A 27731-nucleotide genomic window follows, 5' to 3' on the forward strand; every position below is an offset into this window, starting at 1 on the left:
GAGGACATCAGCAGGGACCGCCACGCTGCAGACCCTTCCGGGGTTTTAGCTCTTCCCTCTTTGCATCGGCGCGTGAAACCCTGCAGGCTGTTGGCACCTGTAAATGAGGATTCAACCACAACAGCAGGAAAAGGTTTCCTCCGGTGAGAGCTGCAGTTCAAGCTACTTCCTCCTCCCCTATCCCCAGAAAATTAACATCTCCTTTTAGAAAGCGCAATTAAAATAAATAAATAAATAAATAAGGAAAAACCCTGGGGAAACTAAAGAGTTCTCACGGTGAAATTTTATTTTGTAAGCAACAATATAAACATGTGAATAAAAACAGGCATCATTTGCAGGGCTGGCCTTTGATCCAGTGTACCCTGAATCTAGCACCCCTTCGAGAGCAGGTGGGGGCACGCCGTCACCTGTGACACCAGAGGCTTGCCAAGTTGCAGTCCACCAAGACCTTTGTCGTGGAAAGACCCATAGCCTGAATATCTGCTGTTACCAAAGGTATGTGCAATCTCGGAATGTAGGCCTCCCACCTCCCGCCCACCCCCCCACCCTCCCCAGGTTAAAAAAAAAAAAAAAAAAAAAAATCATACAGCTGCAAACGAGTAAAAAAAAAAATTGCTTCCAGCTTATTGAGACTGAAATGGCCTGTTGGACTATAAACTGAAATATCATTCTAGAGATAACCAACTGGTCGTGACACGAAGTACTGTATTTACAACTCAAAAATGTAACTGTTATATACTTTAATTTATAGCAAATTTAATACATTAGTGTTTACAAAATAAATTCTGGACTCAACTGAAACAGCGTGCTGCTTAGCAAGTTCTTTTTTCCTTCCTCTCACTTTAATCGAAGAGACCAGCAAGCTTAAGAGCTTCTTCTGTGATCCACACACTATTTTTGATCATGCCAGATGTTGAAAATCAGAACGTTTCCTGCATCTCTAGTCTCGTTGCTTGGTACCTTCTATCACTCAAGCTGTACAGTTCGAACCTTAAGCTGTCCTTTAACAAGTTCCAGACACGTCTCGTGAAAGCTGCTCAGATACTAGCCAGGGCACTGGCTAACGTTACAAACTCAAGAAGTATCGTATCCGTATTACTAGCTCACACAACAGGAAAGAGGAAATATAACTACACATTCAATCTCTTATTTCTAAGAGCAAAGCTGCAAACTCCATTGCTTAAAGTAAGATACTTCAGTAAGTGAAACAGTACCATACAGTTCAAGAAACACTTTTTCTTTTTAAAAAAAACCAAACATCTTAATAGTATAAAAAGTTGTTTACTGGTGTTTCTACTATAAAGCTTTGTTCCACAAATCAAAAGTGATAAAATAATTAGATATGTTTACAGTGATAAGAGACTGCAGTGTAGACATTTCAGCTCACATTTTGCTGACCGTTTCAGTACGACACAGACTGTGACTGAATCGTTAATACAGATCTATGACACAGAGCAAACTGCAGACATGAAGTGCACACCTGAATATGGAAGTTTACCCACTGGCACGGTAACTTACTCTCTTCAGCCCTCCCTTTCCCCTCCAGAACACGTTGTAGGCAAAAACTGTATTCAGAAACTGAGGCATGTAACTATTTTGACTGCAGGAAAGCAACTCTTATTGAGGGAGTTGCGCAGAGGAAAAAACAGATGCACACAAACACACCACAGTAAACTCCGAAGTTACATGCCGAGTATTTCTCCTTAGATAAAATGACATCTGCAAAAGTGAAAATGTACAAAAAATAAAAACTGTCAAATAAATAAAGAATACAGATGTTAATTAATCACATACATAAAGAAACGTATTGGCATACTGTATGCAGTATACGGTATATTCATAGAATTATGTGGGCTGGACAGCACTTAATAAGGAGTCACACGCTGAAGACGTAACTCCTTGTCTCTCTCCTCCAAAAGATCTTACAGTTTCTGGGTATCAGGTGCACCCTTTCACACCAACGCATAAATCCTGCAGCGTATTTCATCTTTACCACACCTAGGATGCATGTTTGGGTTTAGTTTTCAAAGGTCCACAGAGAAGTCCAAAAGAGTTATAACGGTCTGAATCACAATTTTTGCAGCCCTGTCCATGCTACTTGGTCTCTTGGGTTTCCTACCAAATGAGATTTTACTAATTGTACGGTATATCAAACCAGTTTTTCCCCAACGAAATGGGAGCCAATCATATGGACTCTTCCATACTCTAACTGGCATTTCCTACACTCCGAACTGTAGGTAGGTATTATGCTGTAAGTGTGTTACACAAAGGCTGCAGAAACCATTGAAAGTGATGTAACAATAGTTAAGTATCAAGTATGTCCGCTATAATACAGAGTCAGGGTCTAGGTCTATCAAATGCTATTATCCACGTAACATTTTAAACCATGAAATATTTTATGTGTTTTCCTTTTTTCTACAAATATTGTCGCAAACTCGCTGTTAATTGTGTCACGAGGTTCGCATTCCTAATTCTCCAATGATTTTTAATTCAAATGTTTAACAACCATATCTACGCTAGGTACACTTAAAGAAGACATTGAAATTTCAAGTAAAATGAACTGTAGCCACATCTACTGGACTCAATACACGTCCCGACATCTAGATTTACTTTGATAAGTTATACAAATACATAATACATTCTTAAATAATGAAGACCCACAATATTAATTTGTGAATCTTCCCACATTATAAAACCACTTTTACAGGAATGTTTATCCACCTGTATTACTGTTTTAGTTTGCAGTGTCTCTTGCTTTCCTGTTTCCACAGATTACTGTACCAGTTCTTAGGCTTTGGCTATTGAAATCTCTTATTTGAATGAGGCAACACTGGTTATTAAGGCTGGTTGTTTGTTTGTTTTTTTGTTTTTTTTCTCTTGTGAAGTTTCATTCTTTACTATGACACCATTTTTCCAGAGCAGAATGACTATCTTGTGTCTTCAGGTTCTGTTTTTATGACCTTTCTTTCGATGTTAAAAGCCGAATGAGGAAAATCCTTTAAAATACCAAGGCCTTCTGCATTAAGAAAGAAAGAAAGAAAGAAAAAAAAGATGTTAAAAAGACTGCTTGGAAAGAAATATATTCTATTCTTAATTCAAGGAAAAGGTCCATGAACCATATGGATACTGACAGTTGAAGGAATAAATTCTGCTGCCTCCTACTGGGCTTTAACCCACCTGGGTTAGAACCACCTCAGTTACACTGTGGTGATGACCAAGAAATCACACAGATTTACTTCAGTTCTCTCGGGGAGCAGGGCTTAGGGGAGATGCACTCTTCACTTGCATTTTGGAAGGGAAGCGGTAAAAATCCCCGACTAGAAACCTCACCAAGTGAACTATCACTGGGATTGGGACAAACTGCAAAAAGAGTGAGCTCAAGCAATATACCAAAGAGGAAGATGGAAGATTCTGCCCAGCTTTCAAAACAACTACTTTTGCATCTTGCCTTTAAAATAACGACTTTCCCACTGCGTCTTCCAAATGCAGGTGGGATTTTATTATTATTATTCCTAAAGTCGAGCGAGTCTGAGGCTTTATCTCAGTGCACCAAGTACTAAACTGAAACCACCCATACAGATTTCACACAGGGTTTCTGCTGCCTTCTATCCAACTTAGAACGAGTTTCTCCCAATGCCAGAGGTAAACGACAAGATTGCCAGTGAGCAAAGTCAGCGAATGGGAAACCCAGTTCAAAAGACTTACTGCACGACTTGGTTCTCTGTACAGAAACAGTGCTAGGTCCTTATAAACCAGAATAAAAAAAATCTTTTTGTAAAAATTCCAATTCCTTTACACAGAGTGAAGCCGTGCTATAATCAAACCGTATTACAATGGCAGCAACCAAAGTATTTAAGAGCAGTAGTTTGGACCAATACAGCTCTCCGAGGCCAGGCACGTGCCTGAACTTGCTCATCCGAACCTAGTTACTGCATCCTTCTAAGCTCTTCCTACATAATATTCGATCCCATTCTAGATTAGCAGGTAACACTCCTCTTGAACTTTTGTAAAAGCCTTGATTAAAACGTTACACACAAAGCACGCCAGGCTGAGCCACTACTCCCTTCTTCATTCAGAGACATCACCTATCGGTAAGTTCATCACCGGTTTTGTAAGAAAAGGTGGGTAATTTACAAGGGACAGCACTAACCCGAGGACTGGGACTTTGCCTCACCACCGGGATAAAGCCGGATCAAATCACTGCACAGGGGTTTTCCAACATGCTGCTCTCCATCGAGTGAAATGTGCTGCAACTGTCTACTTGGCAGATTTGACATTCGGAGATTCAGCGGTCTTTCACCTGGAAGTCATTCACAGTGAAACATTGATGCATTAAAAGCAAAGCAATATTAAAAAACAGGTAGAGACTTAAGGACAGACTAGTTCTATCAGTAAAAGTGCACCCTGAATTCCAGCTGCTCAGGGAAGATTTCTAGCAAAACAAGGCTTATGTAAGTATGCCACTTGGCAGACTATTCCACAGGCACAGCTAGAAAGGGACACTCAGCCATAACAAAAAAAAAAAAGTTAGAAAATAGAACTCTTATTCTGCTCAAAAACCACTTTGAGTTCCTAAAAATTCCCACTCCCCCTGCACAACCCCTTTGAGATCCTAAAAATTCCCACTCCCCCTGCACAATGGAGAAATGGCATAAAGGAGCCTGCACTATCAGAGAGCTGGATCTACACACATCATTCTTCCTGTATACTTGCATACACCATTGCTTGACCAACACACACAAACGAAAGCCTACATTTTAACACTTACATCTATTCTCTTAGTCGCTCCCCTCTACTGCTTCTCTTCCCCTTAAACAAACTAGCTCTTAAAAAAGCAGACACAAGAACTTCTGGTCATATGTCTTGTGTTTAACATTTTGCCTCATTTCACAACAGTAAAAAAATAATAAATAAAATCCAAACAGAAAGCGTTCAAACAAAACAAACACTCTTAAAATTAACTCAAACTAAGGAATAGCCAGTTGGTAAATCAGAGATAACCGCAAAACTGTAAGCTTTTTGAAGAATAACAAGCTACTAAGAACATAATTAGAATCTGCTTAGTTCTAAGTAATTTGCATAGCCAGCTCCTCAGGTTTTCTTCCTAGACTGCACAAACAGGTAAACAGAAAGGGGTAGCAACTACATTATTTGCTTTACTTTCAATTTCCGCAGAGCAGAAACACAAATGAAATGCAACATTCTGCTCTATTTTCACAACTCGGGACAAAGCTAGACCCAGGTTCTGCCCTCTTCTTCCCTTCCCACGTTACCCGTCGGGAAAGCAGTTTGCCCAGCCAGATCAGTGTAACAGAGCAGAATCTGACTGTACATCTGATTGCATTATTTTGACTGCAAGCACTTCAGGGCAGAGATCTTGTCTTGTCCGCTCAGCCCTCAGCGTTCTATACTAGATAAATAATACCACTGACACAGGTTGCATAACATCAAATGTATTTGCTAGCAGCAACGCCGTGCCTGGAAGGTACCATACCTTGTCCATCAGCATTATCTAATGACATGCCATTGGGGCTGTGCTCTTCGGAGTTTTGTCTGTAACACCCTGTGGAAAGACGTCTCTCTAATGCCGCCTGGTTGCAAAGAAACTCCATCTGTTTTGCCATCACCTTTTCTGACTGCAAATAAAGCAAAAAAAATTTCTCTACATATACATACATATAGTGAGTCAAAACACGAGGGAAAAAAAACGGTATCAGATAAGACTAACAGCCTAGATAGAGGGTTTTGTTGACTCATATGTACAGATGTGTGCTTTACGGTTTCTTCAAAACTTATCAAGCAAACAAAATATTTTTGCACCCATAAAGATTTTCATACTGTACATGTGAGTCACTCAAGAATACTTAAAATGCAAGCTGTTGCAGTTCATCCACACGGAAACGTAACGTTAAAATTCTGTTCTTCAAAAACACATAAAAATCGCTTTCTGCACTTTAGGACTGCAGGTTACGTGAAAAGAATCTCAAGGAAAGCAGAAAATGATGTCTTAATTATCCAGTTATCTCTGTTCAAATACATGTCTTCACAAAGTATTCCAAGAGCAATGGCAACATCTGCTAAAAACTTATGCCAAGATTTTAACAGACATCTTGGAATCTTTATTTTAGGAAACAGCACTACACAAGCTTAAAAATCTGCCATTCTGAAAGTGTAGGACGACAGTATGTTTGTGGGGGAAAAAGGTGTGAAATGTCTGTCTAGAAGAAGAACAAGACCTATACACCTCTAGAGAGTGAAACTAAACAATGCAGTGCAACGTGGGAGGAAATGGTGTCTGAATGTTTGTCATTGACTTTAATGCCAAGAGAATTCTAACTTTCACTATAATCTTGTTCTTAAGAATGTAAATAAGCATCTTGCAAAAAGAAAAAGAAAATCACAAGTCAAGAAAGTTGATTTAGAAGAGCCACAATGAAGAGAAGAACAGAAAGCGTACAAACTTAACATCTACGATTGACAGGAAAAAATTCATTTCTCTTTCAGGTAATGCTGTAATTGTTTCAGTGAGCACAGAGGGCTATTAATTGCAGAGCACTTAACTTTTCTTGGGAGGTGATGAAAGTCCTGACTTCCCACGAAAGCCTGCTTACTCAGCATAGTTCAACAATTTACAAATACAATGACAGCGTAACAGTCCAGCAAAATCGGAGCTTCTCCAGCACAGCGATGACCCTGAGAAGCAGGGTACTGACACGGCTGATACTTACTTTACTCTGGCTTAGAGCTCCTCAGGTTCTGCAGAAGAACACTGACAGCTCAACCTTGGTCTTGTGAGACAGGTAAAAAAAAAAACTATTTTCCAAGCCTCTACTTTCAGGTGGGCTTTAACTTTGCTATTCTGTCACTCCTGTTACAACTTTTGAACTGTAGAGTAATTTTTAAAAAGAATCAAAGAGTTCACACTCATGTCATCTTTGTTAATTAGGATAAAACCAGAATTTTGAACTGCAATGTTTCTGATAACCATAGAAAAACCCTGCAGAGCCACAGACACATTTAAGCCTAAACTAAATCTCTAGCCCACTGTTGGTGGGTCACTAGCAGTGACCAATGAAAACCTTAAAGCGTATACAAGATGAAAATAAGCTTGCAAAAATCTAGTTCATGTAGTTATTGTGCAACATCAGAACATGTAGCATAATTGCTTTTTGATGTATCACAATGAACAGATTTGTACGACTGTACACTACTTTGCAATAGAAGAAGGTAAAAGACAGGGTAACACATCCAGTCTCAGAAAACAGGAGTGTAACTCCTAAATGTAATCTCTTACGTGAAAATTCGGTGATTACATTTGCCCAAATTGGCTATACAAAATAAATTTGCTGCAACTTAGCATGAAATCCCTCCTTGGCAACAACTGGCAGTAGGAGATGCGTATTTTGCCTCAAGGCTGGGATACACTACAGAAAAGACAAAGAAAGAATTGGAAACCTGTCTTCATTTATAAAAAGCTTCCTGGATATACTCGAACACACTGCACTTCCACCAGGCTAGATGTTATTTAGAAAGGCCATCTATCCCATTAGGTCCAGAGGTTCAATGTTTCCTAAAAATATTGGCCTTTCTTCTTCTAAGAAACGTCAGAACTGAAGACTCCAAGATCTCCTACTCTATTTCTCTAGACTCAGCAATTTGAACTTTCCATTTATAGCTAATAACGCAAGTAACACAGCACATACTGTACCAATAGTACCCTACTTGCTCCCAACAGGCAACTGTGTGTTTCAAGCATACTACACTAGATCTTAACTCCTTGGAACTAACAAGGGTAAAGCTGTAGCACTGTGTCAGAACAGTTTCAGAAGGTAAACCCAAATTAAGAGTGAGGCAATCACAGCTAAGCTGGGTAGCCTTTGAAAATTTACGGCAATTACTGTAGTCATCAAAACAATACACTGGCATCAATGTACAAAGATACGGCCTGTATTATTCACAGTACTAGGTTTACCTGGGAATTAAGAGCTGTTGAGTCTTCACTCTTTCCTTTAGCTAAAGCAAGTGGCATTTTGTCTTGCTGATAGAGTGCCTGGACCGTGTCCTGGAAATCAGGATAACCATCCTATTGAGCATAAGAAGAAAGCAAACACCAAGAGGGACATGTTACTGTTTTTTCTTCACCCTCCCGGTATACTCAAAAGAAAAAAAAAAAAAAAAAAAAAAAAAAACCACCACCAAAAACAACAGAATAACACATTCCTGAAATTCTGTGAAAATCCTGGACTGCGATTTACCTGTTCGTGCTATCCGCTTCATTTAAGTTTGTGCATAAAACACACACAGCCACTCTACAACAACTGCTGTATGTCTAAAACGGCATACACAGGCAATCACATCTCATCTCTCACAGCTGCAGGTGCATCCAGACTACTGTTGTCACTGACGTTATACATTCAGCCTTGCCAGGCAGATTTAGGCCTGTGGTTTCTGTCACTCATTACATACAGCAGTTCTGGAGATTTTTATGAAATCAAGTTTATATGTACTTGAGAATAAGCCGCAGAAGTTGGATATACTAACCTTGAGAAACTGAGCAAAGCCTCCCGAAATGCAACATATTTCACACAGAAGCTATACTAGTGTCACAAAATGAAATGCCATCACTTCACAAGTAGGGCAGCAAAGACTTTATATACTATGGGAAATCACTATTCAATAATTCTTTCAATCTTAAATGCTTATGACAGGCAAATCTCTTTTGCAGCTTGCATATGTACCAATAAAGCAAATGAAGTTGCTGTGAAAGCCTGCCAGGCTCCATTAGAATAAATTAATCAACGAAGCAAAGGTTCAAGATAAGAAGTTTATCCTGCTCGGCATTATAAAAGGAAAGCTCATGGAAAATAGAGGAACATCCAGTAACGTTTACAAAGCACAATACAGGTGACACTGTTAAAATGTGAGAAGAAGCTAGAGATCTTGGGACAGACCCAAGCCTGGTAACAGTGGCATCTGTCACTGAGGATCTGTAGACCCAGATACCAAAAGTATACAAAAATACACCAAATTAGGTATACTTTCCTTGTGGATTCTACAGGCACGTGCATGTAAATATCAACTTTTTTTTTTTTTTTTTAAATAGCTGGACAAATGGATTACAGTCCAAGAAGAAGAAAAGTGACCTTTCAGAAAAAACACAGGGAAAGGACTACAAGGTCCATGCTGTTGGCAGGCTGCCCGCTGACCTGCAGAGTGGTGGTCAGACCCACGTCGGCTAGCCAGACCCTCAGTGCAACGTAACGCCAATAAAGCTATTCTTTATGCTCAGGAAAGGAAAAGAAAAATAAAAAATAAAATATCTGTCTGAACACTGCATATTGCTTTTATCCACCCAACATACTCCCTCAGGGAAAAATATAAAGGTGATAGGTATGTAAAATTTCCAATTGCCACAAAACCTCATCCACTAGAAAAAAAGGCTTTGCAGTGTATTTCCATGAGCACTGACCATCTTCATAGCTAGACGTGAATATGTTTGGGAGAGGAGAATGATTATGTGTAGGAAGATGAGAAACTGAACACACAAAACCCCATCACTCAGGATCCTATTTTTGCAACAAAACAGGTAACGCTGCTCTTTATAATGTATCTTGATCGCTTGCCAACACAAATCCAAAGGCTGTTTCCTAAAAGCAGGGCTGGCTGCCCACTGCCACTGGCTGCCGTGACTGTCACCTGTCAGTCACGCAGCTGACTCTCAGATGACAACGCAGCACTGGATCAACTTCCCAGAGCCCTTCCCCACCCCTGGCTGCTCTTCTCCCTGCCGCCCCATCGGTAAGAGCTGCCAGGGGAGCTGGCTGGGCCAGGCGACCACCTACTCTGCCTCACCGTCACCTTTGCCTGGAGGTTCCTCTTCCCTCTGCAGCCAGGAGGGCCTGCTGCATGCAGTGCAGCATTTTTGTTTTGCCATGCTGCTGCTCAGTTGTTTTTCAAGCTGCTTGGTGCAGCAGATGTTCTCAGTCCCACATGTGCTTTTTCGCTCCCTCTAATGACATTTTTTCTATGCAAACAGTAGCTTCTACTGGTTTTGCTGTTTTTGTGAAAAAGACGAATCCCACACTTCAACTGGTTTTCTTTTCAACCTTCACAGCCATGGTGCAGGTGGGCCTTTTCTCTCCTCTCCCTCCATCCGTGCCAGCACCAAGGGAAGACATGTCCTCACAGCCTCTGCTCAGGTCTCCCTGCCCGTGCCCCCTGACTCCCATGGAGCTTTGTGAAATTAGCTTTTGCAAGCCCTCCCCATCCCTCTTGTTCAGCCCAACGAAGACACTGACACGCGGAACAATTCCTTCATGCCACAGACAGCAAGAATATTTTTAAACTTTCTTCCTCTGCTCTCTTGGCTGTTCGCACTGCCTGAAGGGGAACCTCGTCAACCCCAACGCAAAGCAGCAGCAGCGACGACCAGCCTCTCCTGCCGTGACTTCTGCATGATATACCCGTGACTTGTTCTGCTTTCTAAGCTGGTGCCACAACAGCTCACGGCTATGAGTGGTGCTGGTACTGAGTCACAGAAGATGGCAAAACAAGGGGTGCCTCTGCCCCCCAACACCTACGCAGGAGAGATCCTTGCTCTGCAGGAGGATGTGCCATTTCTAGCCCCTTTTGCCTGTCCTGCTCTTTGTCCAGAGCAGATTTAGGAGCTACAAACCCTTTTTCCTCATCTTCCAAACCCCAATTCATTCCATTCCCTTTTTCACTCCCTCCACACCTCCAGTCTGTCATTTGCCTGGAATTTTTTCCCCTTCCCCTCTCTATACTTCACTCCCACAGCTCACCCACCCACTCAACGAATAAGAGGGGGAGAGCTCGCAGGGGAAGAGAAAGGCTTTTACAGGTAATTTGATGTAATTCATGGCATATTGTTTCTTTGTAATGCTTGTGTGAGTTTCATATTCATGAAGAGGATAAATTTACAATGGTGGCTGCAAGCCGGCAATGTTGCAGCTTGCACACACAGCTCTGCTAGCTTTGCTCAAGGATGACCTTCAGAGTCTCCCTGGGTTTTTTTCATGTGTTTTTATATTTCAGGAAATTAACTCATCTTTTTTTTTTTTTTTTTTTTTTAAAAGTAATCTTTTACACTAGGCAAACAGTGTGTGAAGTCTTTCCAAATTCAAGCACTAGTATTTTAAACCACGCTGTGTGGAGACATTAATGACTAATGGGTAAAGGAATGGTGAATCAAAACACAGAGTTTAGCCTTAAAACAAGAGTGGCAAAATGACCTTTACCACAGAAAAAAGAAAAAAAGAAAAAAAGACGACAGAGCTACTTAGAATGACAACAAAAAAAAACCAGAACACCCAGCTTCAGATCCTCTGCATGATATTAGCATGAGCTAACAGAGCCACAACGAAGCATTACAACTTTAAAAACAGGATAAGGAATTCTTATCCAGAGCAGAAGGAAAAATCTGCAGCATTTGCTACCATTTCCATTTTTACCTCCAGTTTTCTAAAAACAAACAAAACACCCCACCCCCAAAATCCCCAAAGATACTACTAAAAAAAGGACTTTTTCCTAGTATTTTCAAAACGCAAGCCCCAAGAACCTGAAACACCACATGTAAAAGTGATCTACTATGGAATACTGCATGTTTTTAAAATGTCTTTGAAGAAAAGTCCGTGATTTCCAGTGTACCTCAGAATCACAATGCACTGAAGTAATGCTTTACTCCTTAGAAGGCTCCGTTTGTAAGGAAAAAGACATTTATGCTGATAACACCACTGGTTGCTTCATAATTAATAATGCTATGCTATCAAATGAAAGATTATTTCATTTAGTTTCAATTTCATGTTTTTGAAAAAAAGCCCTACTTCTGAAATAAGTCATTTGTACAGTTAGGACATGACATCTTCACAAGCATTTTAAAATACGACTGGACTGGCCATTTTAGATAAAAAGAAAACCAAGTAAACAAATTTTCTCAGAATTACTGAACTAAGAAGCATCTAGAGAAAGCAGGCCTTGAGACTCTTACGATTTCACCATGCAGAAAAGGAGAATGCACATTCCCTAAGGCTGCCCAAGTTTCCTGCTCCCCGAAAAACCTAGTTTCTGCCCACATTCTTCAAGATTTTAATTTTACTTTTTTTTTTAATGAAGATCCTGTGGAAAAAACCACCTCCCTTGCAGTGTGTCATTTTAGATACTTGCTCATCATCACTTATTACTGAATGAAGGAAAAACTTCCTAATGCGGAAACCTAATCATCAGTGAAATACTATTTTGAGCAGAGGAGCGGCAGCTGCCCACTAACTCTTACAAAGCAGGACCAGACTGGACAAAAGAGGGGGGACTCAAGCAACCACCCTGCCATGTGCTGGTCAAGGCAGATAATGGTGAAAGTGGATAAAATCGTTTAATGCAGCTTTTCCCCGCCCTTTTTTGCGGATCAGAAAACAAGCATAGGTCAAAGCAAATCAAATCCTAACACATGTAAATGACATTACTGACTTATCAAAGCTATGCATTTTGTATTATAGAAACTCAAACAACAACTGCATGCAGACTGATAGAACTTAATAAATAAATAAAAAAGATGAACTCCTCTAGACCTGTTCATAATTGGCTTTTCAAAACTGACTGCTCTCACCGGGGTTTGCTTCAACAGGAAAAACCTTCGTACAGGTAACAAAGTGTCGCACTACTGAAAAAAATGAAAGCCTTACATTTGGTGCATCATTTACCCCAGGATGAGTTACATATGAGAAATGCATTCCAGAATATGCTGCAGCTTTCCTTTACAGTTCAAGAATATATCACATATCTGTGTCACATACAAATCTAGCTCCGGCCTAGCCTACATCCTAATGCATATTTAACCTACACCTTTTGGAGTTGGCCATGCAATAAAAAAACCCCCAAAACCAACAAAACACACAACACTACAGATGAATTAAGACACCCCTGTAGCAGTCAAACAGTAATTTGTTTAAAGAATAAATTAAAAGGGAAGATCTGCCACTCTTATAAGGTACATAGGTATACATACCTACTCTCTCCCTTTTTTTAATTAGAAGTGACTTTTAAAAAGGCTACAGATTTACTTTCTGGCAGCGGTAACTGAAGCAAATGGCAAACTACATATATGTCGCTCCTGCACACCTAACGAGAAAATCCCAGCATCTCCCTAAGCAATATCCTGTGCAGGTATATACATTAGCCACGTATAGATGTGCTTTTTACACAATGTTATTTACAAAAAACTGTAAACTAACATCTACAGGCCCAACTATTTGTGTTGGCATGTATAGCCCTTAGCTAGCTTTTGAATTTTCAATACAACCAGTTTTATAATTTATGCCGTAGTCAGAGATGGCTGGTATTCCACCATCAATCCTTATCCAGAACTCTGGATTCTGGACATGATCAAAAGCTGGCTCAAACAAATTAAGCAGACCCCACCTCACACTGACTTAAAAGCAGGAGGCCTCTTGGGAAGACATTTCCTACAGTGCTCAGGCTTATTCCACCACAGGAAGCCAGTCAGTCCCATTCCTCCCCCTCCTACTCAGAGTGCAAAACACTGCGAGTAACTTTACCATTAAGCAAATCCTACTCTTTACCCCTGCTCCTACAGGTTTCTCCATCAAGCACTTATATTTGCAGAGACAGTGGTGATGTTCTCCCCCTCTCTCTCACACCCATCAGCTGTCTGTCAAATGTTTTTCTGACAAATTTCCTTAAGACATATCCCTTCAAACCCAAAGTGAATTTTAGCACGCATAGGTCAAAATACAGTACCTCTAACTTGATTCTCTTTGGCGACAGCTCATCCCTTTCTCCACATTTAGATCTAGAAGAGAAGACACGGTACGTTATCAGTAAACAGCACGTTAACCCTGACCATCAGAAATAATAATGAAAAGAGTCAAGGGGGAAAAAAATAATCAGGTGAGAACAAGTGAGATGCACAGAAAAAGCTTCCAATTCACTTGGCAGTCAATGTCACACCAGTATTGAAAACAACACAAGGCGCTTGTGTTTCCTAAAGTGTCAAGATACTCATGGACTCTTCTTCCAAATAGGAAGGAAAATTACCTGAGCACAGAGAATTACAGAAATGCCTCTGACACTGCTTATCAACGTGGAAGAAAGGGGAGCAAAGGAAAACCATAAAAAGCTCCTAGAAGTACAGGAAAATGTATTTTGAAAGGATATCACATTACAGGTGAGGGAGTTAACATTTAAACACAATATGAAGTATCAGGATTTTCAACAATATTTATTAATTCTAAAGGTTTAATTGCATTTAAAAGCTGTTAAGCCTTTGCTACCATTTCATAACAGCAGTTCGCTTAACAGAACAGTAACTGAAACTAGGACTCAGGTTCAGTTCCTTTAAAGCAAGTTTGTAAGCCACTCCCTATGACCTTATCTTTTTTCATTCCCTGGAAACTAATAAGCCAAATCTGTACATGGAACAGAAATTTTTGATACATTGAGCAGCTTTGGCTACTCTGCCTATTTACATTAACATTGAAATGTACAAATGCCTCAAATACTTGGAAATGCCAAACTCCCAGATGCCTCTCAACATGCACTATCCCCACAATTTCTGCAAAACTAGAGTGCAAATGAAAAGGTAATTCAAGACAGCTACATCTTAGCAATTTAAAAGCTTCACGACTCAAATACCATTTTCCTACCCTCCTCTGAAGAGCACTTTGCTAGCTAAAGAGCAAGAAGAAAGTATCTCTAGTGCTTCAGAAGAAGTGCTATCAGACTGATTAGCTCCCTGAAATTAAAGGTCCTTTGAGTTAATTAAAACCTTACTTGGTGGTCCTGTAAGTATACTTGTATGTAACTTCTCGAGAGATTTGCCGAGCTAGTGCGAAGAGTTCATCTCTCCTGGTCAACAACGCGTTATCTTTTACACACAGCTGAGCGGCTGCTTCATTAACTGTTAGCTGGAAATCAAACACAGAAACAGGGATTCATGATTTTGCATGTTTTCACCCATTGTGCTTGTAAAAGTACCGGTTCTTCGGAAATAATAAAAAATTTCAATTGCATGTAAAAATTACCTATAGTTGTATACTAAACCCTGGAGGGTTTGTTCCATTTATTTATACCCTTACTAAGCCAGGTAAAGCTCTGGGAAAAGAAAAGACAACAAATGTAGTTGGTGCATTTAATGTCCTTTAAAGTAAAACGTTATTGTAAAACTCTCTCAATGTGCACTGCTTGTGCCTCATCCCAGCATTAATTAAATCTCAGTATAAAACAGTAGCTCTGAACGTTCACGGTGTTTGGCTCCCAAAGCCTGGTTTACAGGGAATACTATTTTTATAAACGCAATATGCCCAGGACTTGAGGGGAAAAAAAAAAGAAAAAAAGAAAGAAAAAAAACCCCTGACAGTGTGGGTACAGATGGCTTTCCCTGGTGAATACAGCATAAATTCTGTAGAAGGTGATGGTTTAAGAAACGATTAAACTTTTTTTAGCTCTATTTCTCACCCTCGTGTTTGTGAAGACTATCTTCAGACATGAATCAAATGTAACTTGTTTCAAGGATGTTTTCCTGAGCCTGCCAGGACACATTTCTAGTGCCTCTGCTGCTGCTGGCAATAGTTTCGGGGGGGGGGGGGGGGGGGGAGAAAACCACCAACCCTCAAGTTAAGGCTCAAAATGGTTTCAGAACACTCTTCAGAAGCCTAAAGGAAGTGGTGATACTGTCATGAATTATACCAGCTTAACAATACTGCTGTCTGAAAAGCCTATGGTCAACACGTATGAACAAACCCCAAAGTTATTAATACAGCAAGACGCTGAAACCGAGATGCTGGAGAGGAGATTCCTCATTCCCTGCTCCTTTCACAGTAAGCAGGGCCTCAAGAGACATGTTCACTTCTTCCTCAGCTGAAGAACAGCCAGTACTTGTAATGAAGCGTAACAGCAGGAGGCCAACAGAATACTACAGGTGTTTTTCCCGAAGTGCCCACAACTCTTCTACCCTTTATTTCTAGAAATTAAGCTGCTTTGAATGGGCTTGGCTTCCTGCAAATGAGCACAGCTGCTTTGCTGCTACTGTCAACAGCATGCTCTGTCTCCGTCTCAGGCTAGTGAATATTTACAAAGCAGCTAGGCTGTCCACAGCAGTCAGCATATTCATGATAGACAGAGATGTGCCACCCCCAGCCCTTCAGCTGGCAGTGCGAAGCACAGCCGCAGTTCAGCACACAGGGCTACGGGGCAGAGGACAGGTCGGACCGCACACGTGGGACCTCAGACACCAAAACCCTGGCTCATACAAGAAGCACTTTTCATGGAAGAGAAAAGAAGGTGAAGCTCAGGACAGACCAGTAGGTCCGCAGTTAAACAGTGCCTCTTGGGAGAAGGCTAAGGAACTCGCTACCGGACCCTGCAAAACGTTAGCTGTGATTTAAATCACCACGGCCAGCAACTCACCCGAAACACTGCACACTCCAGCCCTGAAGGATGGAAGCTGCCATGTGACACCAACAACACGCAACCATGCTGCCCTCTGCCACAGTGCTTGATGTCATCCAAATTAGAAAAAAATATACTTTGCCTAATGCGACACCTGCTCTCCAGGGAGGTTGGAAAAACAGAAACATGTATCAGCAGATCTGGGACTCTCTCACTGGCCTGTACCCATGCAATATTTCTAGTAAAACCTCACACAGAACTGCTGTTCCTAGAATTTCAGAAGCATTTTTTCCTGTGTTTAGCATAAAGGCCTCTGATCTGAGTAGGGCATTTCCTGCGATACCTGAATGCTAATCAGAGTGCAAACATGTCTTTAACAGGCAAACTAGATAAGTTGCCTGATCCTTTAGTCTCTGTACAGACTGGGGAGAGAAAAACAATACAGAGGTCAGATGTACCAGGGTGGGAAGTTCAGGTTTAACCTGTGAAATATCTCCAGATTACTATGTTCCTACAATACAACCTACTGAAATAATAAAACTATTGTCCCTTGGAGAGGAACAGTTGTTCTACAATGTCTATCTTTTAAGAAAAAAAAAGGGGGGGTGGGGGTGGGGGGGTGGAGACAAAATTAAAAGATTCATACAATACTGATGAAAAAAATTACCAGCCAAAGCAGACATTGATTTCTGTAGCAGTGATAGCTACTACTTTCCCAAGGATGAATAATATGGTTAATGCTTACAAAATAATTTCAGATGGTTTTTATCCCTCAAAGTGCTAAAAGGTTGCAAAGAGATGAAATGACTGAAAATGCTTTGGGTAGTTGTTGGCAAATGCTGTTTATCCTAATGTATGAGAAAAGCCAAATGTTTATTTGTTTGTTTTTCCTGGTTTCTTCTTTCAGGTCACATCCAGACTTACTGAATTGAAGTGCATCATGGCTTCCTGCCTTTTCAGGAGGCATAATACTGCATATAGAAAGCATTGCATGCCTAAAAATAAATATTCTGTTTGCTGGAAGCCTTAGCGATATGGAGAAGCACGTAACCATACAGGCTCTACGGAGATGGATGGGTATATTCACATTTGATGGAGTTCATAGATTCCTCCACTAAAAAACACATAGTTAAATACCAAGCCCTACTGTTTCGGTGAGTCAGCGAAAGAAAAGAAAGAGATCGAGCTAGACAAAATTTATTACTTGCGTTTCTTATTCCTACTTCTCACACTATTAAACAAGATTTTTTTCGGTTTTATAGGCACCTAGACAAGCAGTGAAATACTAACACACAAATTACAAATCTGACTCAAACACGCACAGGTCACCAAGTTCAAGGGCATGCCTTGTACTCATTCCTCCTCCAGTCCAACTTTAAACATAAAGTGCTCTCCGTGCTTGAAAAGCTATGTAATACCGAGACAATGAAATGGATTAAAGACAGCGTATTTATTAGTTTTGGAACACCTCTGAAAGACTCTGCATCAGATCTTATGCTAGATCTGTGCCTTATGCAGATAATCCTACCAAAAGCACCCACTTCCAAACCAGCTCAGTGTCTACAGCTCTCACTGGCCTCTAATGGCTGCTCAAGCCCTCTGAGACACTCCAGTGTTCATACTGAAACACACTCAAACTGAAATTCTCGCTAATTCACCACTAGTAATTCCACCAAGTCTGATTTTAATTTGCATGCAACTCCACTCTGCTTGAGGAGCCAGAGATACTCTGATCTTTACATTAAGAAGCTAAGCACTACTTAAGCTTTTTAAATTCATAGTGAAGTTTATTCAGCTGTCCATTGCCAGCTGCAAGGAGAAACCTTGAACTGTGAGGCAGAATGACAGCCTTGGAATGTATTAACACATGCAGAAAGACAGTCTCTGGACAAGCAGAAACTTACCTCCCTGGTTGTTTAAGGTCCTTCCTTCTGAGCAGCAAATTGTTTAAGCCATCAAAAACAAAAATCCATGGAAGTTGAGTTTAAAACAGGCAAACTCTGGTTTAGCAGATTTTAAACCAAAAAACAACCCAAAAAACCAACAACAAAAAACAAAAAAAGGAGTCTCGTTGCTACTATTAGTGTATTCTCTGCTTTAAAATAGAAACTGAGAGAAAACTGTTCAGGACAAAACTTTCTGAAATCTGGCCTCTTTAAGCAAACAGTAAACCAATTATGAGCAAATTCTTCTTGCTTGCATGTGTGCAGTTCCCATCAAGTTCAGCGAGGCCCCACATGCGTAAGTGAGGCATAAGTCAACCACATCCTCCTTTGATCTTGTGCCCTTAATCATAATAGCGATAGAAATATTTCCTAAAGCCAAACCATGCTCTCATTCCATTTTTAAACATGGTTTTATAATGATGTAGTGAAGATCTTTAGTGCAGCATGAAAAAAAATTAACATAGCAGAGCAGTCGTCCTTTCTTCCCGTTCTTTGCTACCCTGCTCCTTCAAATTACCAGCCCACTATTCGCTCCTCCAGCTTCATAGAGCCGCTCCTGAGCCTAACCACATGCCCAACAAAAGCTGCCCCCAGCGCCCACCTCCCATTACGCTGCTGGATGCCAGGAAACGATCTTGCTAGAAGTCCGCCCAGATTTCAGAGTGTTTTCTGCAGCCACTACCCCAGGAAGAGATTGTGAAAGCACCTTGACTGCCTCCATCCTCAGCTGGGGAGAACCCCCTTTCTCCGAATCCTGACTCTGCAGCAATGTACACAGGGCATCTACACAATTAATCCGTTCAAATCCTGCCTCTGTGTCATATGCAACTTGTTCTGCTAAAGGAGAGACTTCCGCAAGGTCAGGGGTGTCGGACGAGATCTGTTCCTGCACACTGGATGAATTCATAGATTCTAAGAGTACAACATAAAGCCACAAGGCATGTAAGTGAAAGCTGCACAACTAAAACTGTGTGGTAGAAGTGAGGCTGACTACTGACAAGTTCCCTTGGAAGCGTCTCCCCAGTCTGCAGTAAAAGCCCTTGTGAAGTCACTGCTGGTGATGTGCAGTTGCCTTATAAATGTAAATACATAAACAAAAATGTAAAGAAATACGCCTTGTTTCCTTCTGCCCTTCTCCTCTGAAGCATAAAGAGAACCTAGTCTTATGCTATGGATCACACACCTACAAAACTTCTTCTTGAAGCGAAAAAAGGCTAAAGCCAGTACAGTTTTTTTGGCACTCCTGTAACATAAACATTGCCTTTCCTTTTGGGAACTAAGCCTTACATGCCAAATTTTAAATCCAACTGAAATTTTGCAATCACTGTTAACTGTGAAAATGCTGATGCAGCATTCATATCAACAGTGTCTTGGCACTGCTTTGAATTAATGTTTGTTCTCCTCTTGTACTGTACTTTGGCACTGGGGAACTATTCCCCACACAGACACACCTATTGTGTTACAACATACGCGCTGCGAGCTTCAAGAACACCAGAAGAGAAGGAGGCCTGCATGGACTTTCAAGGACAAGAGGGAAGAGATGCTCCACAGGTATTAAAGGACAAACCTTTAAATTACAGCCACCCATCAATACTGGAGACAGTCCTTTCCCTTCCTCCTCACACAGTCTGCACTTCACTTGACTGGCTTAAGACCACTGCGCCCAAAAAAACCCACAGGCTGTATAACTAAGCGTCACCCCAATTCAAGCACACAGAAATCCCACCCGCACCCACCTCCCAAGGTTTAGGGACCTCATCAGCAGATTCCTTTTTACCTCAAGGGCACAAGCTACAGAGCAGGGTCTCAAGGTGAGGGAAGACAGCAGAGGGTAGTAGCCAAGCAAGGCGATCCTGTTACCAGACACAAGCGATTTTAGTTACTGATCTTCCAACCAACCAGTCTACTCTCAAAGCTGCAAGGGAATATCAAGACAGGACTGCTTTAAAAACATGCCAAATGCTTAGAATCCCAAGGGCCACGCTCAGTGCAATACTGGTTTGCTATTTCGGTACCAAACTGTTTAAACCCTCTGTCTTGACAGGCTGCACCAGTGACCAAGCAGTCTGATGACACCGAGCTGAAGTCATCAGCGCACGCGTGCACACGCCCACCCAAGAAAGGGTACTCCTACTGCACCAGAGATTTCTATCTCGGGGCAGGACGGCCTACGGCTCCTGTAAGACACGACTCTCGACACCCAGCGAGAAGCTCCCATACAAAAAGCACACCCTGTGAAAAGCGTCTCATAAAAGGCATAGGAATAGGGGAGGAAGCCCACAGTCGCTCAAGGTATTTTTACCTCGTGGAGGGTGAGATGCTTGCCATCCTTTCTTTTCGAGTCAAACCTGCCATATATTGCACTGTACTTCCTGATCTCCTCCTCTTTGTGAGGGTCCTCGTCACTCATCTCAAAGATGTGACCAATCATCTTTGCCAGTTTCTTATTTGTTTTCAGTAACTCCTTGACTTCATTCGAGTCACTTTTGGGCAGGGAGGGAACCATACGTTCTACGCATTCAGCAACTGACAGAGCAGCGGCGGCATCCAGGGTCTCACTGTTTTCCTTTGGTGAAGCTGGAGAGCCAAGGTCAGCTGGGGAAAGACTATGTTCGCTTTCTGTGGTGTGGTGCCCCTGCCAAAGTCTCGGTTCACTGCCACTCTGCAGCGCTAAGTTCCCCACCACATCGGATTTGCTTGCGCCCACGCTTTGCACGCACGTTGTGGCAGCACATTTTGGAATCTTCAGGTGAGGCTCTCTGGTGCTGCTGTTCCTTTCGTAACTGCTGCAGGATATCCCCAGCCATGCAGGAGACCCTTCTGGCAGCTTATATATTGGAATGCTGCTGACCGGTAATGAGGTGAGAGGCTGGTTAAAAAGACCAGGGTTTGTGACCCAGTCCCTCAAGGCCTTCTGCAGCCTTCGGACATGAAGTGGCTTGCTAGCCATGCCTACGAGAGCCATTATCTCCAAAAACTCCTCTTCACCTGCTTCACAGAGCTGCTGGACATCATCACCACCCTGCTGAATGAAGGCATCAAAGTAGAATAAGAGATTTGCTTTTTGTAGTATTCGATACAGCTGCAGTTCCCCAAGGGTTCTGGGCAGAGCTGACGCCATCACGGATGACAGAACCTGCAAACAGTAAAAAGAGAGAAGATGAGCACTGGCACACCAATGTCCAGATGCATTCCCCCTACCACCCATCCTTCCGTAAGGCTGTCAACTCAGAGGAAGGATTTCTTTCTCTCATTATAAGAGCATGCATGGAAAAGAAAAAAGGGGTGAAAGTTCTTTTTTTTTTTTTGACTAGTTAACTTAATGGAAACATTTGTGAAAAAAAAAAAAAAACCAAAACAAATCGGCAGATAGTTGCAAAGCACCTACAAAAAAGATGATTCAAACACGAAGCCAGCTTGTTTTCAGCGTTCCCCCTTCATGTTTGCTCCCAAGAATGTCATTCAATATTGCTCACTGCTTCTACTTGACTCTTTTATAATCTTCAGATCAAGATCACAGAACACTCTGAAGAATCACTGAATACTTGATCCCCTGAAGAAAAAAAAAAAAAAAAAAAAAAAAGAGCTCATCAGTTTTGATTCTTCTTAATTCTCCAGTCATTTAACCCCATAGCAAGGTGGAGGACTGGAAAAGGAAAGCAAAGAAGGAGAGTGCTTCGTAGAACCGCAGAGGATTAATGAGGCTGGATCAGTAAAAGGGTGTTTCAGAACCAAGTGATCTTAATTATGGAAGCAACATCCACAGGCAAAGCACAAATACTGATAGGTTCCAACACATGCAGTTTAAAAATGTTATTCTGAATTCACCTACCCATTCCATTTGCTAACAGCCCTGCATGTCACTGATATACATGACATGAAATACCATCCAGCAATACAGCACAGCAATTGAGCTCTAAGGGCTCCCAACAGGCAAACTGCAGCGGTATTCTACCCTTACGGCTGCAGAAGAAAACACTTCCACAAGTTTCAACTTCATAAAACCCATTATCCACAGTTATCCTGCAAATAATAAACTCTCCAGAGAATTCTAAGATCTCACACACACACCTCTTCACTCTACGATGGCTTTTGCAACTACAAGTGGACAATTTCCAGTATTACTGTATTAAGCTAAACCATCAATCAATAATGTCAAAAGCATGTAATTTATAGTTGGTCGGGAAAGTAACAGAACTAAAACATGGAGCTGGTCCACTAACATTACTCAGACTCTACTACCACACCGCACTTCAAAAAACACATAGTAGTAACCTAAAAATCAGCACTTACAGAACCATTTGCACACACTGGGGGCAAAACTGTTCTAGTAACATGCAACCCCATCCCCAAACCTGCCATGCAGGAAATTATCTTTACAATACACACTTTTGCATATTGGGGTTTTTTACGTGTCTTTTCTTCAGCAACTCAAAATAAACGTACAGATGTAACAAACAGAACTCAGTTTCTATTCAGGAGGCATCTGCTGAAAGATCAGGCTTTTGCTACAAAACTGTGATTAAACTCTCCTAGACAAAAATAAAACAAGGAGGCCAACAGCAACTTGACAAAAATGTACGTGGCAGCAACAGGATACCTGCAAACAATGTCTCCGGGAAGAGAGACAGAGCCCTGGAAAAACTAAAAAATACAAAAAAAACCCCACCCAAACCAAAGCCACCAGCTGCACTTATCATTCTTTGTACGCTGCTATTTGTAAAACAGAACGGACAGCAATTGCTGTCTAGATCTCAGCAGCCACCTGAAGGAGCTGCTGGTGAGCTCAAGAGCTAATAAACTGCACACTTTGGAACTCTGGGTGAAACTGGAAACATTTAAGAACTACATATTTTAGAAATACAGTTCAGCTTTCAAAAGTAATAGTTAATTACAGAAAAACAATTAAAGCACTGTCTACACTCAAAGATGGCAGAGGAAGCAAGGAAAATGAGGAAAATCACTCAAGGTAAACCTTAAAACAGTATATAATGCAGTATTTTTAAAATCGTCATTACTTCACGGAATTTCTAGAAAAATCCTCCCATTCCATACGAACTCTGACAAGACAAACAAAACTAACAGCTTACGGTTTAGTGGTGTAATCTGCTCCTACCCTCCCATTTCAAATGATGTTGACTTTCCACCATCAATACCACAAATTAACTTATGTGGCTGTTGAAAGAATACCCATTTGTTCTGAAAAGTCATTCGTCTTGGTGCAAAATCTACATAAATCTACATAAATGGACTTTGTGCAGAGAGCTAAATTGAATCCTGGGAAGACGGCAGCAGTGAAATTACATGCAGCCCAAGAGCTCCAGGCAAGGCACGGAGCTCATTTTTCCAGCCCACAGGCTGGAAGAGCAGCAACAGTCCACGAGCAACCCTTACCTAGAGGCTGCTAATCAACAAATCTCCTCATGACAGATAAAACTGGATTAATATGTACTACGGAGGCGTCAGCAGTGAGTCCACAGTTCAGGCTGCATTGAGATTTGCATTTAAGGCAAGCCTGAAATCCCTTTTGTTTTGTACTTTAACGACTGATTCCGTTTTCCAAATGTAGTATAGTAACTCCTGAGAAGGCCACACAGATTTTCTATTTATGATTGCTACTGGTTTCTGCAGAGAAGGCATTTGCAAACACTCTTTCTTTTAGACCTCTCTTCTCCTCATTGAAGTGAGTTCCTTCTGCACTCACCTCAACAGTATCCCAAGTACTTCTGAAACTTTTACAAGGGGAAGGCTCCCTCCCCTTTCCAAGCCAGCCTCACCAGCCTGCCAGCTACGCTGCTTCGCTGCATTTCCGGACATTACCGGCCTGCTCCAACGGTTCGGCTCAGCTCGCAGCCTACAAAACCAGGAAAGCAGGTAAGCTGGCCAACCTGGAGGAGTAAGGTGAGGCTTGGGAAGAAGACAAGCAACAGATAAGGTTTGCTGAGAAAGCAGCATAGCACTGCCTGAATCAGAAGAGACCGTTAACCCAAAGGACACGGGACGTTGCTACCTATCCAGCTAGAGCTGAGCCTTAGCACACCCACTCAAGTCTCGGCGCCACACAACTTTCGGGTGACCTTTAAGCTTCATCTAAGAGACCTAAAGCACTGCCTTCCCCCACCACTGTTGCTCTCACTTCTCAGTGCAGCAGCAGGGGCCGTGCTTTTGGGGCAAAGGGTGAGCACGAGAAGAAGTTACACAACGAGAAGACACGGGCTGAGCTCCCAACCAGGAGACCTGTGTATGTCTTCCCGCTGGGAAGAGCACCTCATGTAAGACCCCGGGGTGTTCCCCTTCTTCTACAGCCTGCTCGGTAAACCTTAGGCTTTCTAATCTGCGATCCCAAACGAACCTGGTTCAGGAGTAACAGCCTGGTAACGTCCTCTGGCAAAACCTAAGAAGCTAACCAGAACCATCTGCTGCCTTAGGAGCGAGCAGGCAGATCTTCTACGGTACGGCCAACTGCAAACCCTTTTACGGCAAAAGGTGAGAACGCACAGCTGGCACGGGGAGGTCTGTAGGAATAAATAAACGCAGGATGGCAGCTGAGCTGCTGCTGCTTCTTTGCTTGTCATCCATACCGGTAAGGAGTATGGGAACACACAGGGAAGAGCAGCCGTCTTTTACATTTTTTTCACACAGAGAACAAAGAAGCTAGGAAATTCCCCCTAGCAGACAAAGCTGTTTAAAATACACGCAAGGTCATGTACTGCTATAGCCACGGAAGAACCAGGAAATCACAAGTCAGGTTTTAGCTCAGCCTTTGCAACCCCTAACCATACACCCTGATCTCCCACGTTACCTCATTCCCATCCACAGCCCATCACCGCACATGCCATGCCCTCCTCTCCAAACCCTGGATGTCACCTGAACTCCGACCACACACACAACTCCTAGGAAAAAAGGAAAACAAACCCCACAGGGACGCACCGCAGAGCACTGCTAAATATTTGTAAACAACCAGTGCAGGAATCACAACCTACTCCCGCAACCGGCTCCCTCTATCAAGACAGCTGGAGGTGGCAGCAGCCCAGTTCGATGTCTAGGCACGGGAAAAAACCCGTTTCTTCCCGGTTCAAAGCCGCACATTTCCCAGGGGTGGCAGGAAGATCCGCGGCTGCAGCAAGCAGGTGGTGGATGTGGGTGAAGCACAGGGAAAAGAAAAACTCGGGAGCCACGGGATGCCAGCACGGGGCAAGGCCCTCACCAGCAGTCTTCCTGCTTTTTAGGGCTGCACTAGAAGTAAAAGCCACCGAGCAACCCTGACTTTTTGAAATTTTTAATTTTTTTTTATTATTATTATTATTACTTCAGGTGAATTATATTTGAGCTGTCACCAATTAAATTAGGAATACAGGGAGAAAGTGCGAAACATCACATTCCTGTATTTTAGGCAAAAGTGATTATTTCATAATATATCTTGATCACTTTGGGCGTTTTGAAAAGTCTCTGAAGACAAACCGGATTTGGATTCGAGAGCTAGCTGCTTTGCATATTCATTACATTTTTGCAGCGTTTCCAAAGGACTTTTAGCAGAAGAAAATTACATGTAGCTGCAGAAGCGAGACTTCGCAAATTAAATAGTCTTGTCTAGCTCCGAGATGTGCCAAAATACAACCTATTAAGCGAGTTTCACATTCAAATACAGATGCGTATCTCGCCGCAACTAATAAAGAAACTTGAAACGTGCAAAAAACAACCGCGTAAGGATAAAAAGGGAGCCAAGATACCTCACGGTTCCCAGGCCAGCGCGGCCCGGGGGGTGTTCGCCCCGGGGGGCCGCCCTGAGGGAACGGGCGCAGCAGGCAGGGCGAGGGGGCTGCGGCCCCGACCCCCGCTGGCCGCCCAGCCCGCCGGCAGCTCCCCCGGGCCGGGCCCGGCACCCCCCGGGAGGCAGCGGCCAGGCGGGGCGGCCTCGGAGCCACCGGGCCCGGCCGGGCCGTCACGTCCCGCCAACGGCAGCGGGGCGGGAGGTCGGGGCGAACCACCGCGCGGGGGACGGCGGGGGGGGGGAGAGGCCGCGGAGGCGCACGGCACCACACTGCCCGGAGGGGGGGGGGGGGCGGCCGGTACCACAGCACCGCTGCCCCCCCCGCCCCGGTACCCCCGCGCAGGGCCGGCGGCCCGCCGCCCGGGAGCCGCCCCCGCCCGGCCCGCCCCGCCGCCTCGCCCCGCCGCCTCGCCTCGCCTCGCCTCCCCTCCCCTCACGGCGGGGACGTCGCTGCACTTTCCGCCCACTCCCCCCTCCCCCGGCCCCGCGCCGGATTTCTCCGGGAATCACCCACGCAGGACCCGCCCGCTCCTTCCGGCCGGCCCCCGCGGGACCGGGCTGCCCCCGCTCCCCGGCCGTCCCGCACGTACTCTGCAGCAGGCTGCCGCCGGCCGCGCGGGGCTCCCCTCGATGCCGTCCCGGGGCCGCCGACTCAGCCCCGCCGAAGTTGCTGCCAGCGCCCCCCCCCGCCTGCGCGCCGCCGGCCCAGGCTCCTCCTTTCCCATCGACGGGGCGGGTGAGCGAGCCGGTCCCCGCCGCCGCCCCGCTGCCGCCGCCGCCCCGCCGCCCCGCGCAGCTCGCCTGCCGTGCGCGGAGGCCCGAGCGAGCCGAGCGGCGGGCGGGAGGCAGGGAGGGAGGGCGGGCGGGAGGCAGGGAGGGAGCGGCCTGCAGCGCCCCCGCCCCCCCGGGCCCCGGCCCCGCCGCCGGCCCCCGCCCCGCACACACGCCGCCCCCTCCCGCGCGGTCACATGGGGAGATCCCGCGCGCGATCCGCCGCCCGCCCACGCGCGGCCGCCGCGTGACGCAGCGACTGGCGGGGGCGCCGTCGCGCGGGGGAGGCACGGCAGCGCGCCCCGCCCCCCCCGGCCGCCCCGCACTGGGACACCCCCCGCCCCGGGACACGCACCGGGACCCGCCCTGCGCCGGGATCCCCCCCGGCCGCCACGCACCGGGACACGCACCGGGATCCCCCCCGCCCCGGGAACATCCCCCACGGCCGCTCCGCGCCGGGACATGCGCTGGGACCCGCTCTGCACCGGGACCCCGCCTGGCCGCCCCGGCCCGGACCCCCAGGGACACGCGGTCTCAAACTGGCCGGGGCCGGGGCGGGAGCTGCCGCCCGCCGGGCCGGGCCGGGACCGCGGGGGGGGCCGGGCTGCAGCCCCTCAGAGCTGCGGGGCGGCCGGCCACAGCGGGGGGTACCGGAGGTGGTAGCGGGGTGTAAGCGGGGCCGCGGCGCAGGCAGAGGCGGCAGCGGAGCCGGGCGGTGGGCTCGGTGGGACCCCGGCCCGGCCCGGCCCGGCCCCGCGGGGCGGAGAGCCCCTCCTGCCCGTCCCGAGGCCGCGGCGCCGCCCGCCCCGCCACCGTCCCGC

The 27731-nt window shown here is 44.4% G+C and overlaps 1 protein-coding gene across 4 annotated transcripts; it reads right to left on the reverse strand.

The window, feature by feature from the left end:
- Nucleotides 1-725: 725 nt before the first annotated feature.
- Nucleotides 726-27033, reverse strand: NAB1 (NGFI-A binding protein 1). Of its 4 annotated transcripts, none has more exons than XM_055812301.1 (9): nt 26730-27031; nt 21753-21921; nt 20671-21504; nt 14806-14939; nt 13774-13825; nt 7973-8083; nt 5495-5636; nt 4151-4300; nt 726-3016 (listed from the first exon to the last, which is right to left on the reverse strand). In XM_055812301.1, the coding sequence occupies exons 3-9, from the start codon at nt 21487-21489 to the stop codon at nt 2928-2930; spliced, it is 1497 nt and encodes a 498-aa protein (XP_055668276.1). In that variant the 5' UTR covers nt 21490-21504; nt 21753-21921; nt 26730-27031; the 3' UTR covers nt 726-2927. The 4 variants fall into 4 exon arrangements, with proteins under 4 accessions (XP_055668276.1, XP_055668275.1, XP_055668274.1 ...); XM_055812300.1 differs by having other exon boundaries at nt 21757-21921; nt 26730-27030; XM_055812299.1 differs by lacking the exon at nt 21753-21921 and having other exon boundaries at nt 4175-4300; nt 26730-27033.
- Between the last annotated feature and the right edge of the window lie 698 nt (nt 27034-27731).

The sequence above is a fragment of the Falco peregrinus genome, chromosome 8 (assembly GCF_023634155.1).
Source record: "Falco peregrinus isolate bFalPer1 chromosome 8, bFalPer1.pri, whole genome shotgun sequence".
In the NCBI taxonomy this organism is placed as follows: domain Eukaryota; kingdom Metazoa; phylum Chordata; class Aves; order Falconiformes; family Falconidae; genus Falco; species Falco peregrinus.